This window comes from Thermobia domestica, chromosome 8 (assembly GCF_964235325.1).
Source record: "Thermobia domestica chromosome 8, izTheDome1.hap1.1, whole genome shotgun sequence".
Taxonomy (NCBI): domain Eukaryota; kingdom Metazoa; phylum Arthropoda; class Insecta; order Zygentoma; family Lepismatidae; genus Thermobia; species Thermobia domestica.
Window position 1 is genome coordinate 191,220,021 of NC_137461.1, and position 17,441 is coordinate 191,237,461.

Sequence of the window (17,441 nt, forward strand, 5' to 3'; positions counted from 1 at the left end):
CATAAATTACGCGTAATTTACTAGTAATATACGTCATGTAGAAAACCAGTTTTTTACACAGACGTAAAAAACTATATTTCTTTCATTAAAACTAAGATCATTTTGAATAGTCGGTTGTATTGTAAGTTTAGTTTTCTTATTTAAGCATTAAAACATTATTATCTTCTAAACATTAGATTTAAAATGAATTATTTCATGCTAAATCATAGTAATAAAAGAATTTTCGATAGCCCCTCGTCGGCCCACTACTACTTTCTACCTATTAGCGCACACACAAGCACAACCACCCAACATATAAGCACACACATTAAAATATGTGTTGGTTCGGATATGTTTGAAAGTATCAAGTAACCTTTTGATTATAACAATTTATTGTTATACCCTTGCAGCTTTTAATATAAAACTCGAAACATTTCAGTATACTTTGAAACTTCTATTAGAAAAGAAAAAGAGATTGACTGTTAGGCTCATTTCAACTTCATTTTACACACTAACACGCACACATAACTGATACGAAAAATACTGAACAGAATATTGAAATAATGAATTTTTAGAATAAACTGTTTTGGTTTTCTTCCACGTCCCAACGATACTATATATACCACTTCACTTAGCACTGGGAAATATTGAATTTTCGATGTAAAAGTTATTAGATTCTCATTTTAAACACACACTACTTGAAAAATATAAAAGCACCCAACAGAACATTATACTACGATTTTCGGAATGAACTCATTTATTTTGCTCTTTTCTTCCAATTTCAACAACAACACTAAATATATTACTTCTCTTAGCACTTGACTATCATTTGAACTTTTAATGTAGACATTTTTCATGCTCATAATAAATAGACAAAACTGAAGAAAATACTCAACAGAATACTGAACTACTTGTTTCTTCGTTGGTTTTGGAAAGAAACAATTTGTCTTTCTTCCTAGTTCGAATACTGAATATATTTCACTTGGATCCAGTAACACTGAGTATATAATTTCATTTAAAACTTAGCCATTATTTTAATTCTAAAAAAAATGTTACATGCCATTTCCATTATAGTTTAGTACAATTCGAACACAATACTCTTAATCACACTAACATTCATAACTTGAGTGGTCTTGTAATTTGAGAGTGTAGTATATTTGAAGTAGTTTCTTCGAACGTTCGAAGCTGAACCGGTTCCTTGTGACATTATGGACAAAGGACCAATTTAAGAAAAGTCTTTCAATTTGTGCTGAAGATGCTAGGATGTTCAGTAACTTCATAGCAAATTCCGACAACTCCTTATGTTGCCGAGTAGCGAAATACCAGAATGTGCGTGGTGTTGTAATTCCCTTCTCCGTAAGTTCTTCAAATTTTCCACATTTTCCCCGATATTGTTGGTAGATAGTTATTCCTGAAGGGCCGAGGTTTTCCAACAGAAACCCCTCTACTTTTTCGTGATGCTTTTCTCAGACATTGCAGAAAGTCGTCACAAATGAAGACCACGAAGGCTTACCATTGTTGTTGTATTGCACAATAGTTTCTCCCACGGCTTCTCTGGCATAGAACTTTTCTCGATTACAGAGAGTTTAAAACATGATGAAATGGGTTCTGAACAGTCACGCGTGCAAACCGTATTATACAATGCTACTTTACAAAGCCAATACAAAATTTCCAGTTTATGCTTACGGATTAAGTTTTGCAAAATCCAGCTAGATTCCATACAATTTTAGGAAGATTTTTTTAAAGCTCAGCGCGTAGAACGTTTTCTCTTAATTTGTAGACCATGTTTCTAATTTTTTACGTACTTTACGTATTTTACATAAATTACGCGTTGTACGCGTATTTTACGCGTCGCGTAGAAAACAATTTTTTACGCGTAATTACCCAACCCTGGTCATAGCATTGAAGAAATGTGCAAACTCGATACACAAACACAAGGACGGGTTAGTACACAACGGCATGTTAATCTTCTCTGCCAGGGCAGCTTGGCAATAGGTGCACACACGTGGAGCAGCCCAAAATTAGTAATGAATATGACAGTGCAATAAAGAAGATCAAAGCGGAGAAATGCTATGACAAGCATAAAACCACTATGAAAACACAGAGTAACAGTAGATAAAATCAGAAATAAATTAATTAAATGAAATGTGAGAATTGCACTCACAAATCAGGCAAGACGTGCAGAAGCTGCAAGTAGGTGAAAACTTGCTGGATCATCTGGACATCGTCTCCAAGCAAGGTAGACATACCAGCTGGTAAGCCAAGGCGGGTTCGCTCAGGAGCAAGAGGAACACATTCCACAAGAAGGTGGCGGATGGTCAGGAATGAACCACAATGGGTGTAGGAAGGCGGGTTTTGCCGACATAACAGGTAGCCATGGGTTAGATGGCTGTGCCCGATACGTAGGCGTGCCAATCTTGAAGGACGAGAACTCGTGGCCCAAACACCAAGTCGCGGCTTGGCAGCGTGCAATTTATTCTGAAGGTGCTCATCCCAGTTTGTCTGAAAGCGCTGAAGGAGAAGATGCTTGATCACAGGACGAAGATCAGAGCTGGGGAGCGGTGATGGATACTCAGGTCCTGTAAGGGCAGCTTCTCTGGCAACACGGTCAGCACGCTCGTTCCCTGGAATACCAGCCAGGCACCCAACAAAATTGGACATCGCAACCTGCAAGACGTAAGGAATGGCAGGAGAGTAGAATTTGCTGAGCTATAGGGTGCACAGTAGACAAATCAGTGAGGCTGCGTAAAGCGCTGCTGGAATCAGAGCACAGGAGAACATGTCGAAGATGGCGTCGACGAATATAATGCAGAGTCTCCAGAATAGCAACCAATTCAGCAGTGAACACAGTGGAAGCAGGATGGAGCTTCAAGCCAGCGCTATGATCATCCGTGACGAAGGCACAGCCAACAGAATCTTCATGCTTTGAACCATCCGTGTAGAAGACAGCGTAGGTACGGTACGCATCCAGAAAAGAGAAGAACTCCTGACACAATTGTTGACTGCTGGTGACAGACTTCTTAAATTGCGTTAGATGAAAGCTGACAACGGGTGGAAGAACTGTCCATGGAGGAATGGGCAGAAGGCCCAATGAATAGATGGCAGGGACATTGAGTCCAAGAGAAGCCCCAAGGTCTATAACACGAATGCCAAAAGGCCGAGTAGCAGTAGGTCGTGCTTGATATCTGTCATAGTGAGCACCTGCCTCAAGGGCAAAGGCCGAAGGATGGCCAGGGACGACACGGATATGAATGTAATAACGGAGGAGCAGGCAGTCCCACGGTGGGAAAGAGGTGGTTCATGAGCCTCGACATAGAGACTAGGAATAGGGCTGGTTCGGAAAGCTCCAACCGCCAAACGAAGGCCAAGATGATGGACAGAATCCAGATGACGTAGGATGGAAAGTCGAGCAGAACCATATGCAACACAGCCATAATCCAGTTGGGAGCGGATGAGGCTACGATATAGACTCAACATCACCACACGGTCAGCACCCTACGAAAGATGGGACACCAAACGTAGTAAGTTCATGGAGCTGAGACAGCGGTACTTCAGGTCTCGAACGTGAACAGCCCAGGTAAGTCTTCGGTCAAACTCCATGCCCAGAAAACGAACATGATCAACATAGAACAATCGAGAACAGCCAAGGAACAGGTCAGGATCATAGGCACAGTGACGAAGGCGACAAAAATGTACGCAGTGTGTTTTGGTGAGAGAAAAGCTGAAACCAGTAGTGGTAGACCATCGGTGAAGGTGGTTAAGCGCTAACTGCAACTGGCGAGTAACTGTACGGAGACCACGTGAGCGACAGTAGATAGTAAAGTCATCCACATAAAGCAGCCCATTAACAGAAGGGGAGAGGTGTGACATCACACTGTTCACTGCTAAAGCAAACAATGTGACACTCAACACACTACCCTGTGGAACGCCATTCTCTTGTGGAAACGGAGCAGAAAGAGTAGCTCCAAGCATGACTCTAAAACAACAATGTTGGAGAAAGTTCTGGATGAAGAGAGCCAAGTGGCCACGTAAGCCCCAGAGATGGAGTTGCCGCAAAATGCCATTATTGCCAAGCGTTGTCGTAGGCCTTTTCAAGGTCAAAGAAGATTGCTATCAGGTGTTCTTGATGACGAAAGGCATCCTGAATAGCACTTTCAAGATGCGCCAAATGATCAGTACTGGAACGGAAGCGCCGAAAGCCACATTGAAGATTGGAAATGAGGCCATGGTGTTCAAGAAACCACACTAAGCGGGTATTGATCATCTTCTCCAAAAGTTTACACAGACAGCTAGTCAAGGCGACCGGGGGTAGCTTCCACTGGACGTGGCTGGTTTAGCAGGCTTCAAAATAGGAAGAATGTATGCTTCACGCCAGGCAGCAGGGAAGGAGTCTTCAAGCCAGATGCGATTGTACAGGTCAAGAAGATGTTGCTTGCCATCGTCAGGAAGGTGCCTGAGCATAGCATAGCAGATGCCATCAGGGCCAGGTGCCGTGTCCTTCGTAGAAACCAAAAGAGCAGTAAGTTCAGCAGCAGTAAAAGGCAGATTATAAGCTTCAGCGGTTGCAGAGCGGAACTGAAGTGGAGTACGTTCGGTGCGTTGTTTATAAGTGAGGAATTCAGCTGAGTAGTGAGTAGATTTGGATACATCCGCAAAATGATGACCTAATGCATCAGCAATTCTGTCCTGATCAGTGACCATTACACCATCGATAATAAGGGATGGAACCGCAACGGAGGAAACATGGCCCTGCAGATGACGAATCTGCGACCAGACCGCTGTCATGGAGCTGCCAGCAGTAAGAGAAGAAACATAAGCGCGCCAGCTATGACGCTTAGCTTAGTTAATCAGATAGCAGGCACGAGCACGAAGAAGAAGAAATTGAGCCAAATTATCAGCTGTAGGAGCACGATGAAAAGTACGGAGTGCTCGACGTCGGGCCAAAATAGCGGCCACCAGGGAATCTCCTCAGACCACCAGGGAACGGTGCGTTTACACCGGGAACCAGCAAAGATAGGAATTGAGTCGTGTGCAGCTGCCAGGATACTCCGCTGAAATGCCTCACAATGACCATCAACAGTAAAACGATGTTCTAAAGGGAAATTAAAAGTGCCGGAAAAATGATCCCAGTCTGCTTGACGTAGATTATAGGCAGTGAACGGAGCAGAATGGATGACCGGAAGGCCACTAACAATAATAGGAAAGTGGCCACTGCCACAGAGATCGTCATGCACGCGCCAAGTAAGGTGGGCACAAAGTTGAGGACTGCAAATAGAGAGGTCCAAATGAGAGTAGGTACCAGTAGCAGTAGTAAAATGTGTGGGACTGACATCATTGAGGAGCAATGAGTTAGTGTTGTCAAGGAAAGTGGCAATCTCTTGACCTCGCGGCTCATTACGAGGAGAGCCCCACAGTCAATGTTAGGAATTAAAGTCACCCACAAACAGAAATGGGGATAGAAGCTGTCGGGCAGTCTGTTCAAGATCGACAGCAGTAAAGGCGTCATGACGCGTAAGGTAGACACAACAAAAAGTAACAGGTTGGCGTAAGAAAACACGAACAGCTATAAGCTGGAAAGCACTGTTCACATGTATGAGAGCAGAGTGGTAGGCATCAGAGACTCCGATTGCTACACCACCTGCTGCACGACCTGCAGTAAGATAATCATGACGATAAACAGTATAACCAGAGAGAACTGAGTTGCTAGTAGAGATAAAATGCATTTCCTGAAGACAAAATATGATAGGATGAAACAATGTCAACAACTGCTTAAATTCCTCATAGTGAGTGGAATATCTATTTAAATTCCATTCAAGAAGAGACATGTTCAACAAGCGTCGAGAACAAGAAGCGAGGTACTGCGCTTGCCTTTTTCACGGCCTTCCACAAGGGTAAAATGATCGATCTCCTCCTCCTCCATATCATCCATAAGAGACTCGTCTTCACTAGGTGGACTGCGGGACGTATGCTTCTGTTTCTTCGCCCCAAATGGGCTAGAAGACCGGGTGCGTGAAGATTTCTTCGGTGGCTTCGTAGAAGAAGCTGTGGAGGAGGTAGAGGTATCCTTGGAAGCTTGAGCCTGGAGCTGTTTATTTCTTTCCTTCTTAGTGAGGGGTTTGGTAGGAGGCTGGCTGTGTGACTGCTTCAAAAACTGGGCTATGGATTGATTAGGGGCAGACGAGGTAGAGCCAGTAGCCGAAGCGACAGGAGAAATTGGTTTAACGATTTGTAAACACGAAGGATCTGTCAATGCAGACTTAGGTTGCGAAGCGGAAGATGATCTGTGCTTCGTACGGGATAGTCCTGAGTTCACAGAAGAAGCAGAGGTACGGGACGCCTTGGAAGAGACTGGCAAACTGGAAACCTCAACTTACGTCTGGGTAGCGGAATCTACTGTCTGAGTACCTTGTGATCTGCTGGTCTTCGGAAGGGAAGAGAAACTAGTGCCGAAGGTAACATTCGGCTGTAGCCTTCGTTTATCCTCAGCTGCGGAGATCTTTATTACCATCAGTTCACGGATCTTCTTCTCAGCCATAAAAGTAGGACAGTCACGTGACCAAGCTGGGTGGCCACCTTTACAATTAGCGCAATTCGATGGGGCCGCACATGGGGCCTGACCATGAGCTGCGGAACTACAATTGCCACAGATGGCAGAGGCAAGACAAGAAGGGGCTGAGTGGCCAAATGTTGGTAGTTAAAGCACCGTAAGGGTAATTGTGTGTACGGCCGGACCTTCAAACGGTGGTAAGCAACGTTCAAATGCGTCGGAAGGTCAGGTGGACTGTACCGTACCATTTTTCTTCGTCGTAATTCGATGGACGTCAGTCACATGGCTATCCTTAAGTTCGGCACATATTTCCGCCTCTGGCAACTCTCTCAAATTGAAGCATGTGATAACTCCTTTGCTGGTATTTAATTGCCGATGAGGCTCAACCAGAATAGGAACAGGTCCTAACTGTGTACTAGCTAAAAGTAATTGAGATTGTTTATCTGAGGTCGTTTGAACAAGTTACGTCCCATTGCGTAATTTTCGAATATGTACAGGAGGAAACGTTCCTGTGGCAAATGATGTCGCTGACGATGTACTATAAATGGTGACAATTTACTTAAGGCTCCGTCTGTGTCATTTGATTTGTCTTTGATGATTAAATATCTTGGTGCAAGACCAAGCTTTTCCTCTCTCTCTCTATCCTGGGTGATGGTTGATGCAAAGCCATAGTTGAAGAAAGCCCAAAATTCTCTCAGCTTCTCCGTCTTGGTTCGAAGCGGCCAACGAGGCTAGCAGGTCCTACCTGCATGACCCTTGTCAGCAAGCTAAGCTGTGACACCAAGTCAAAATGACAAGGAGGCAGAGCCACTTGCACCGCGGACTGATGGGTACTTTTGAGAGGACCCACGTCCCACCGTGTAAGGGGAGGAACCAATGATTCATTGGAGATTCCCGCACCGCAGACTCCCACCATTCCCTTTCAGGGCATCACTCCTCCCGGTCCTGCTGGGTGCGCATGCGCTTCACTCCACCGTCCCACGGCCCCGGGTTCAGCGTCATCCAAGCAAATCCAACAGCAAAACCAGTCCATAGCAAGGTTGTCTTCTAAGGAGAGCAGTCCATATCCGAGGCTTATATTTTATCGACGCTCGATCGCAGGTTTTAAAGGCCGGGTGATCGGCGCGGCACAACCCCCAACCTGGAGGACCAGTGGCTGATTGCAGTTCCGAAGAACTGGGCGATGGGGGCGCCACATCCCGACGCCGGTCCTCTGTGAGGTGAGTGAAGAAAAGGACAGCAGGTGCAAAGGACAATGGGTGGTCTATGTGCTTTATTCAAATTATTAATATCAAATGTTACAATAAATAACAAAACAACAAAATGAAATAGCAAAACATTAAAATGGAAATGGATGGATGTAAGGAACTTTGATCCTTACCATTATGAAAGGAATGAAACATACATACATATATAGCAAGTGTTAACTATAGCAAAAGAGATTAATGTAAATGGAAAAATTTAATAACAATATACAAGAAAAAATGGGGAAAAGAAAATGTAATGGAAATTTGATAAGCTTATAATGAGGATGAAGAATGAGGCGAAGTGCGAAGCACAGGACAACACGTGGGTTTTGTTAGTCAGACAAATGAAACTATCTTCCGCCTAGGGGCAATTCTAGGCAGTGATAAAAACAGGGGAAGCCCAAGTGAGTAGACAAAGGTAATTATTGTGCGGGATATGATGGATGAATGAGTGGAAGATGTTCATGAATAATGTAGTCAGAGATGATGAAAAACGAAGGATCTCTCGGGGGTAAAGTGTATTGATACAGAGTAAACAGGAGAGATAATGGTGGATGATAATAACGATGTGGTGTGGGATGCAAATCCAGGGATCACATAGTGTCTTAAAGTAAAGGGTGTTGGTTTTTGAAATGTTTGTTAATATAGGTGAGACTTAGTTTTTCGATGTAATACTGTAATGTAGGGAAAGTGATGCATTGGTATTGCTCCTGGGTGGGGCTAGGTAATCGGATACAAAAGGCTATCCGGAAAGCATGTCGTTCTAGGATCAGAAGGTTTTGATAGAATTTTGATGATGCGGCTATCCACGCTGTGAATCCGTACGTTAAGACTGGTCGTAAGAAAACTTTGTATGTATTTAGAATTGTCTGTGCCTTAAGTCCCCATGTCGTACCAGTTAAGCGTTTCAACAAATTGAGTCTATTGTATGCTTTTGCTGTGATAGTTGCTACGTGTTTGTTCCATGTTAAGTGACGGTCGTAAGTAATCCCAAGATAGGTGACTGTGTTACTGAGGCGTATAAGTTCGCCATCTACATGGAGTGCGATATTGCGAGGATTTCGACGGACTTTTGATCTTCGGCGTGGTGGTAGAAAGACAATAGCTTGAGTTTTAGCTGCATTTATCGTGAGTTTACAACGAGTACAACATGAGGTGAAGCGATTGATTGCAGTCTTTAGAACTGAATTTATTTGGTGGATGGTCTTACACAGAGCAAGGAACGCCGTATCGTCGGCATATTGAAATAAATGGATTCCCTCTAGAAGCCGAGGCATGTCCGCAACATAGAGCAGGTAAAGTAATGGGGACAAGGCCGATCCTTGCGGTACGCCTGAGAGGAGAAAAATAAGATGTGACAGACTGGAGTTGACAGAGATGTATGCGAGGCAGTTTGAAATGAAGCTGTAAATGAAACGAATGTATACTATGGGAAGCTGTAGAGTAAGGAGTTTGTATAGGAGACCATTTCGTCAGACTTTATCGAAAGCTTTCTCTAGATCGAAGATGAGATGAGATCTGTGAGTTTTACGTCCCACGTTTATGCCGGTTAGGCTAAAGGAGACGGTGATTATGAGAAACGAATGAAATGATGGAATGAAGAAAGTGGGAGGAAACGGGAGAACCCCGAGAAAACCCACGCACACGGTGTTTGTCCACCACAAAGTTCCCTTGGCGGGAGCAGGGTTTGAACCCGAGACCCCAAGCACCAGAGGTGAACGCTCTACCACTGAGCCACCGCGGCCCCTTCTAGATCGAAGAGTACCAGACAGGATGGTTGTACGGAATTAAAATGCTGAGTGATAAGTGAAGTAACTCGAAGAAGCTGATCATTTATAGAGAATGATGGCCGGAAACCGGCTTGTGTGAAAGGAAGAAGATTACGATCGGCCAAATAAGTATGCAGTCGTTTAACTAAAATACGTTCCAGGATTTTGCTGAATGTGGAAGTGAGTTGTAGAAGTCTTCCAAGACGTCGGAAAGTGTCCAGTACGGAAGATAAACGTATAGATATGAGCAAGTAAGATTAATAGCGTGAAAGGACATTCCTTAATATGGCTATATTCGATAGTGTCTAATCCAGGCGCTGTATTGCGTTTGTTGTGAACGACTGTAGTAATATCCTGTACTGTAATCGGTGCCGTTACAGGCGTATTGGCGTGAAGCTCATGATTATTACTGAGCTGGAATTGTGGTGATGAAGTGTTAAGTCGGTCAACTACATGAGGGGTGTTGCCCATCATGGTAGGTGTGAATATGGTCTGTAAATGATCAGCAAAGGCGTTTGCTGTGTTAGTATCAGTATTTGCTGGTATGCCACCGAGTAAGAGAGGGTATTTTGGTTTGGAGAACTTGCCGCAAAGTGCATCGAAACGTTTCCAATACTTGCTCGGATGGGTAGTGTCTGAGAGATTATTGCAAGCCTTAATCCAGCAACGTAGTTTATAGGCCTTAATATAGTTATGGACCATACCCTGTAGTTGTCGGTGGTGACGTAATGCCTCTGGACTGCGAGTATGGAGAAATTCCCTGTATGACTGACGTGATCGCTTGATCATTGTGAGGTATTGTGGAGGAAGATGAGGTGTGTACGAAATAGATGTGGAGGTCGGGATGTATAAGTTACTTGCTTCTTGAATGGCATTGGTGATTTTCTCGACTGTAGTATGTAACTCATCTTCGGTGATGGGTTCCGTGAGATTTATGGTGTGGCGAGAGATGTGAGAACGATATTGGTCCCAATTTGCTTTATCAAAACGTAAGTTAGTCCGTGGCGGTAATGGTGAATGAGTGTCGTTTTGTGCACGTGATTGATATGTTAATTTAATAGGTGCGTGATCACTTCCAAGGAGATCAAGAACTTCAACGGTGCAGTGAGATATGAGATTACTTGAAACGATAACAATGTCAGGTGTGGTATCTGAAATTGGGCGAGTAGCTTGAGGGAGATGAACAATAATGCCAGTGGTGTGAGCCGTGGTGAAGTTCTGAAGAGTTGTTCTTTCCTGATTGGTGCGGCTGTGCATATTGAAATCGGCCATGATGAGATATGAACAGTAGGTGTTCGAGATATATTGCACAAATTGATATAGAAGGGGGTGGCCGGGTCGAATATATATAGTAGCCAGTGTAAGGACGATACTTTTGAAGTAAACTGTGGCCAGGAGGTATTCTGGCAAAGGTGTTATATTGTATTTGTAGTGATGCTGCCGAAAAGGTAAAGAAGGTGATAAACCAATGGCTACTCCTCCATTGACTCGGAGTGCCGGAACAGTGTTTTCTGCATGGATCATTGTATAATGTGGTATTCGGCAGGAGTGAGACGAAGAAGGAAAGGTTTCGTTGAGTAAGAATGCCGTGACATGCTGTTCAAGAAGAAGTTGCTCAAATAAAAGATTGTTTTTTTGGCAGAGAGCGTATATTGAGAAACAAAAAGACCAGAGCCATAGTAAGAAAGAATTTAATCGACGGATGAAACATGGGACTTATAAAAGTGGACAGTATTACCAGAATAGGTGGCAGTGAAACTAACGTGAAAGGTAGTTTTTGCCGCTAGTATAATTTGCTGAAGGATGTGAGGTCTGATAAATGGATGGATGTTTTGTAATGCCAATGTTAAAAAAGTAAGAAGCTGATCCAGATTGACAGGAGAATCGAGCGGATGTGGTATGTTATCCGGTTGGGCCGGAAGCCTCAATGGAACGATCAACTCAGGATGTTCCTGAGCAGGTTCTGGCTTCGCTTTACACCTGCAGCTGTATGCTGGGTGTTGCTCATTAGACTTAGCACATTTTGGAGGTTGTGTAAGATTATTACAGGCGCGTGTATTGTGAGATCCGGCACAGTAACCACATTTACTGGTATTCTTGCAGTCTTGCGTATGATGTGAATTATATAGCTGACAACGTTCGCAGCGCACTGGCATAGGAGCGGTAGACCGCGAAGGCTCTACACGATGCTTGTGATTATAGATGGAGGCTCCGGATTCTAACAGTTCATCAATCATGTTTTGATGTGAAGTGAGCACACGGACCATACAAGTAGGGCTGCGGTCATTTTGAATCCTAATTATTTTGGTGATCGTGTGTCCTTCGAGCGTCAGTTCTTCTTGTATCTCTTCATCCGTATATGATGGATCAACTCCACGTATGACCACTGAAAGTAGTGTTGGTCTTCTCGGAGGCGGAGGTTATTTTTGTCGAGGTGCGTTGAGTGCTTCCAACTTCGCATGTTTGCCAAATATGTCGATCAGCACCTTGTTCTTAATTGTGCTGTATAGTGTTTGATCCGTTGTCTTCAGAATAATGCCATTTCTGGTGTGGATAATGTGAGCAATGGATGCCCGTGGTAGGTACTTCCGGAGTTGAACTGCAACCATCTTTGGGGTGCTGAATTTCGAATCGAAGTTTGTGAGTAGCATGGAATGAACAGCAATTGGTTGCTGGTTGTCGGTGCTGGATGCTGAGTCTCCGACGTCCATTCGGCCAGAATCTGATTCTCTTGATGAATCTAGGTGGTGCTTCTTCGCAGGAGGAGATCGTTGCAGACGATCGGCGTAGATGACACTCTTGTCTGATTGCGGTAACCGTGATCGGATGGAGGCATGAGATACTAAAGATGTTGTCGATTCGATGGATCCTATTAACTCTGTCCGTTGATGTTGGTTCCTAGTTGGCTTCTGAGGACAAGCTGAAGATTAGTCCTTGCGTGGTCTCGTCTTGGTAGAGCTCTCGGATGGTCCGTTAACGACTTGCGAGAGGCCTTGATGTTTTCCCTTAATCTTACGACCACCGACTGAGCCTGGGTCTGCTATGAGGAAATCCGTCAGTGAGCGGTAGCCCAAATCAAAAGGTGAATTACGCCTATAGATGTGCGATGAATAATTTGAGCAAATAGAGTGTAATGGTAATGATATGTGTCACCCTCCAGCACTAAAAAGCGCTGTCAATCCCAGTGAGAGCGTATGCGTGCTGGTCTCGACTGTGCGTATGCAACACAATGTCCACGAAGGCACGTTAACACTTCTCAGCTAGGCTAGGCTGTTACAAAAGGCAGCTGTTGACGTATGGTACGTCAAGCTGATGAGTGAGTATGTTGTATATTGTTTTTTTAGTGTGTTTTACCGCAGACGATAACGTCGTCTCTTCGGGAATGATTCAGATAGACATTGCTTAAGATTTATCACATATATGGGCTATGAGCTTTAACAACAATAATAAAGTAAGTCACTTTATTCATACACAGGTGAATTATTATTGTTGTTGTAAAACATAGATAGTGCAAACTAGAAACACAGATACGAATATGGAATAGTAACATGTAGTATTGAGGACAGATAGCAGATAACAGTGATCAGATGTAAGGATTATGAATTTTAGAAGGAGATGTTTATTTAGTGAGCGAAGTGAATGATGAGATGAAGTGCTTGGACGCCACAGTACACAGGGAAGAGTTAGTATTCACAAATGAGCTTATCTTCTGTGTTGGGGCTACTCAACACTGATGATAGACACGGGGAAGCCCTTGTTAGGTGGAGTCACTATGCAGACGATGGGTAGATGTGCGGATTGAATTCTGATGGATGATAGGTAGCAAAGAAATGATGGTCAGGGTGCTCTGGATGCGTCCGGCTATAGATGGACAGGAGATGTCGCAGTGGAGGATAGTAATAAGTAGGTGAGGCGAAAAGTCTACTATCAATATGTATGGTGTCCATAAGCGTATGGTGCTGTATTCTCCATTTCTTGTATATGTAGCGAGAGCGAAGGTCTTCCAGACGTCGAGTGATGTGCGGGAATGTTAGTCGTTCGTATAAGAGACGTGTCGGGCTAGGTAATCTGATTCGAAATGCGAGACGCAAAGCATGGCGTTCTATAATACGTAGACGCTCGTAGAAATCATCACTCGTACTAACCAAGGCAGTGTGACCGTGAGTGAGACATGGGCGAAGAAATGCCTTGTACGTGTTTAGAACAGTATCGGTATGCAAACCCCAGGTAGTACCGACGAGCCACTTCAGGAGATTTAAACGATTTTGCGCTTTCTCCTTGATGGAAAGAAGGTGAGGTTTCCAAGATAACTTGGCGTCGAAGGTTGCCCCCAGATATTTAGCAGTAGTGCTAGGGTGGATGGGTACACCGTCTACATTAATGTTAAGTAATGATGGATTGCGGCGTACTCGACTGCGTCTCTTGTGTGGAATGATGACAAGAGCCTGGGTCTTAGTACAATTTAATTTCAACTTCCATATACTGCACCAGTTGCTAAAAGCATCTATGGCTTTTTGCAGAGAGATGTTGATTTGGTGCATAGATTTGCCACAAGGCAGCAGTGCGGTATTATCTGCAAATGTGAAGGTATAAATAGGCTCATGCATTACAGGCAGGTCACTGACGTACAAAATATATAATAGTGGCTATAAGGCTGAACCTTGTGGGACACCGGTGTAAGGAAAAATAGGGAAAGATAAACTGTCGTTGATGGAGATATATGCAAGACGGTTCGTAAGGAAGTGGTACACCATACGTATATATGCGGTAGGAAGATTGAAGAAGTGTAACTTATAAACAAGTCCATTATGCCACACGCGATCAAAGGCCTTTTCAAGTTCGAATAAAAGAAGGCATGAGGGTGCAGTTCTATTATAATGGTCCGTAAGAATAGTGCTAAGTCGTAAGAGGTTATCAATGAGGCTATGCTCAGGACGGGAACCAGCTTGGTGTTTAGGTAACAGATCATGTATGAGCAAATGCGTATGAAGTCTGCGGACTACGATGCGCTTCAAGATTTTGCCGAGTGTGGACGTAAGCTGAATTGGCCTATAAGAAACTGGATCCGTTTTATCTTTGTGGGGTTTCAGAAACATGAGCACTTTAGATACTTTCCAAGTAGGTGGATAGTAGCCGGTTCTGAGGACAAAATTGTAAAGCGTTGCCAAAATATATAGCAAAATAGCAGGACCTTCTTTAATATGGCGGTAGGTTATACCATCAAACCCTGGCGCAGTGTTTTTCTTGTGACGTATCACGTCTGTAATATCCACTGGAGTTATTGGCGCCGTTAAAGGATGCTGATCATCCTGAGTATGGTCCACGTTAATTTGAAGATATCCATTATGAGGGTTGGTATATCTGTCAATGCGTCTGTAAAGTGTCGACCTATCTCGAAAAGAAGTTTCTGGTGTAAAGGTGGTCTGAAGAACTTGTATATTTTTTATACAGGCTAGCCGGAAGGGCTAGCTACCTTTCAGAGGGTTACGCCCTCTTTTAGGAACGAGATTGGCGGTTAACAATGGAATGAGTATGTTGGATGGGCTAAGTGATTTTAATCTTTATTAGCAGCAACATTTACATAAGTAAATAATTTTGAAGGTGGAGACTTAAGGAATATTAATCCTTAACATTAGGTGCAGGTATAAACACAAAGGAGAAAAGAATACGGTATATTTTACACAAATAAATCATAACAAAATGATATCAGTGCTTAGGTATAGCATTCATGATCTTTACAAGTATAGCTATGAGCGTGAGAGATGTGGTGAGGTGCATTCACAGGACAACACATGGGTGATGTTAATTAGACAAATGAGGTTATCTTCAGCCTAGGGGCTGCTCTAGGCAATGATGAAGACGAATGAGGCCCATGTTAGTAAATAATGATAATCACTGTGCTGGAAATGATGGATGAATGAGGGGAAGATGTTCATGAATGACGTAATCTGTGATGATAAGTAAAGCGGGATCTAACGGTGGTAGAGTGTAGTGATATAGTGTGAAGAGAAGCGAAAGTGGAGGATGATAATAACGGTGAGGTGTTGGGTGGAGTGCTAAATATCGCATTGTATCCTGTAGTAAAGGATGTCGTGTTTCGAAGCGTTTGGTGATGAATGTTAGCCGCAGCTTTTCAAGGTAATATTGTAAAGTCGGAAAAGTGATTTTGCGGTATAGATCCTGTGTAGGACTAGGCAGCTTAGTGCGGAACGCTGTACGGAAAGCATGGCTTTCTAGAATTAAAAGTTTAGTGTAGAACTTAGTTGGAGCAGCTATCCAAGCAGTAAACCCGTATGTAAGGACAGGTCGTAAGAAAACCTTGTAGGTATTTAGGATGGTGTGTGCTTTAAGGCCCCAGGTGGTACCAGTCAATCGTTTCAGGAGATTGAGTCTATTATGAGCTTTAGTGGTAATGGTTTTCAGGTGTTGCGACCAAGTAAGGTGGTGATCATAAGTAATTCCCAGATATGTGACAGTGTTACTGATTTGAATAGGCACCCCATCAACATTCAGAGAAAGATTGCGTGGGTTTCGGCGGACTTTGGAAGTTCTTCTAGGTGGTAAGAATACGATGGCTTGTGTTTTGGCTGCGTTAATAGTAAGCCGCCACTGAACGCACCAGGTGTAAAAGCGATCGATAGCTGTTTGTAAGAGAATGTTAAGCTGCTGGATAGTTGTTCCAAGTGCAAGAAGCGCCGTGTCATCCGCATATTGGAAAAGATGGACCTTATCTGGCAGTCGGGGCATATCAGCTACATACAGCAGGTATAGTAAAGGAGACAGGGCTGACCCTTGTGGTACTCCAGAGAACAGAAAGATAGGATGTGACAAACTGCCTCGTACTGAGATATAGGTGATACGATTTGTGATGAAATGGTAAATAAGACGAGTGTAGGAGATAGGAAGCTGAAATTGCAGAAGTTTGTATATGAGCCCATGGTGCCAGACTTTATCGAATGCTTTCTCCAAATCAAATAATACTAAGCAGGAAGGATTGGCTGAATTATAGTGCAGAGTAATGAGGGTTGTGAGTCGAAGTAGTTGATCATTGATAGAAAAAGCTGGGCGAAAACCTGCTTGTGTGATTGGAAGTAGACCGTTATCTGAGATGAAGATGTGTAGTCGTTTAACCAGGATACGTTCCAGGATCTTACTGAATGTGGAAGTGAGTTGAATAGGCCTATAGGATGCAACATTCTGGGGAGGTTTATGTGGTTTAGGAAACATTAGCGCCTTAGATGTTTTCCAAGCTAAAGGAAAGAAGCCAGTGCGCAATATGAACGTATAGATATTCGCAAGAAGAAGTAATAGTGAAAAAGGACATTCCTTGATGTGTCGATAAGTCACGTTATCTAGGCCAGGTGCAGTATTTCTTTTATTATGGAGAACTTGAGATATTTCGTGAGTGGTGATTGGGGCGGACACAGCAATATTAGGGGGTAAAATATGAGTAGTATGTGGTTGCAGTTGTGGTGATGAAATATTGAGTCTGTCTGCGGGATGAGGTGCTTTCTCAATTGGCGGTGTGAAAATTTCTTGGAGGTGATCTGCAAAAGCATTCGCCTTATCATTATCGGTACTAACAGGTGTGTCACCCAATAAAATGGGATAGGGTGTAGTAGAGAATTTGCCACACAGTGCATTGAAGCGAGCCCAGAATTTAGTAGGATGCGATGTTTCAGACAGAGTGTTGCATGTCTTCACCCAGCACCGGAGCTTATAAGCTTTGATGTAATTGTGCACTGTACGTTGTAGTTGTTTGTGATGTCGGAGTGCTTCAACTTGTATATTGTTTTTTTTTAACGTTTACCCGTTCAAAGGGTTGCGCCCTTTCTTCGGTAAGAGAGAGAAAAGCATAAGAGGTCAAAGTTATCACTAGAGGGTCTAGGTGCTATTTAA

General features: G+C 43.5%; 1 protein-coding gene across 1 annotated transcript; it reads right to left on the minus strand.

Moving 5' to 3' along the window:
- Nucleotides 1–9,683: 9,683 nt before the first annotated feature.
- LOC145692403 (uncharacterized) lies at nucleotides 9,684–10,814 on the minus strand. The gene has a single exon (XM_081767709.1). The coding sequence runs from the start codon at nucleotides 10,812–10,814 to the stop codon at nucleotides 9,684–9,686; it is 1,131 nt and encodes a 376-aa protein (XP_081623835.1).
- Nucleotides 10,815–17,441: the final 6,627 nt, after the last annotated feature.

Excerpts from the sequence above, each read along its gene's own strand:
- LOC145692403 (XM_081767709.1), bottom strand. The coding sequence starts at position 10,814 with ATGGCCGATTTCAATATGCACAGCCGCACCAATCAGGAAAGAACAACT.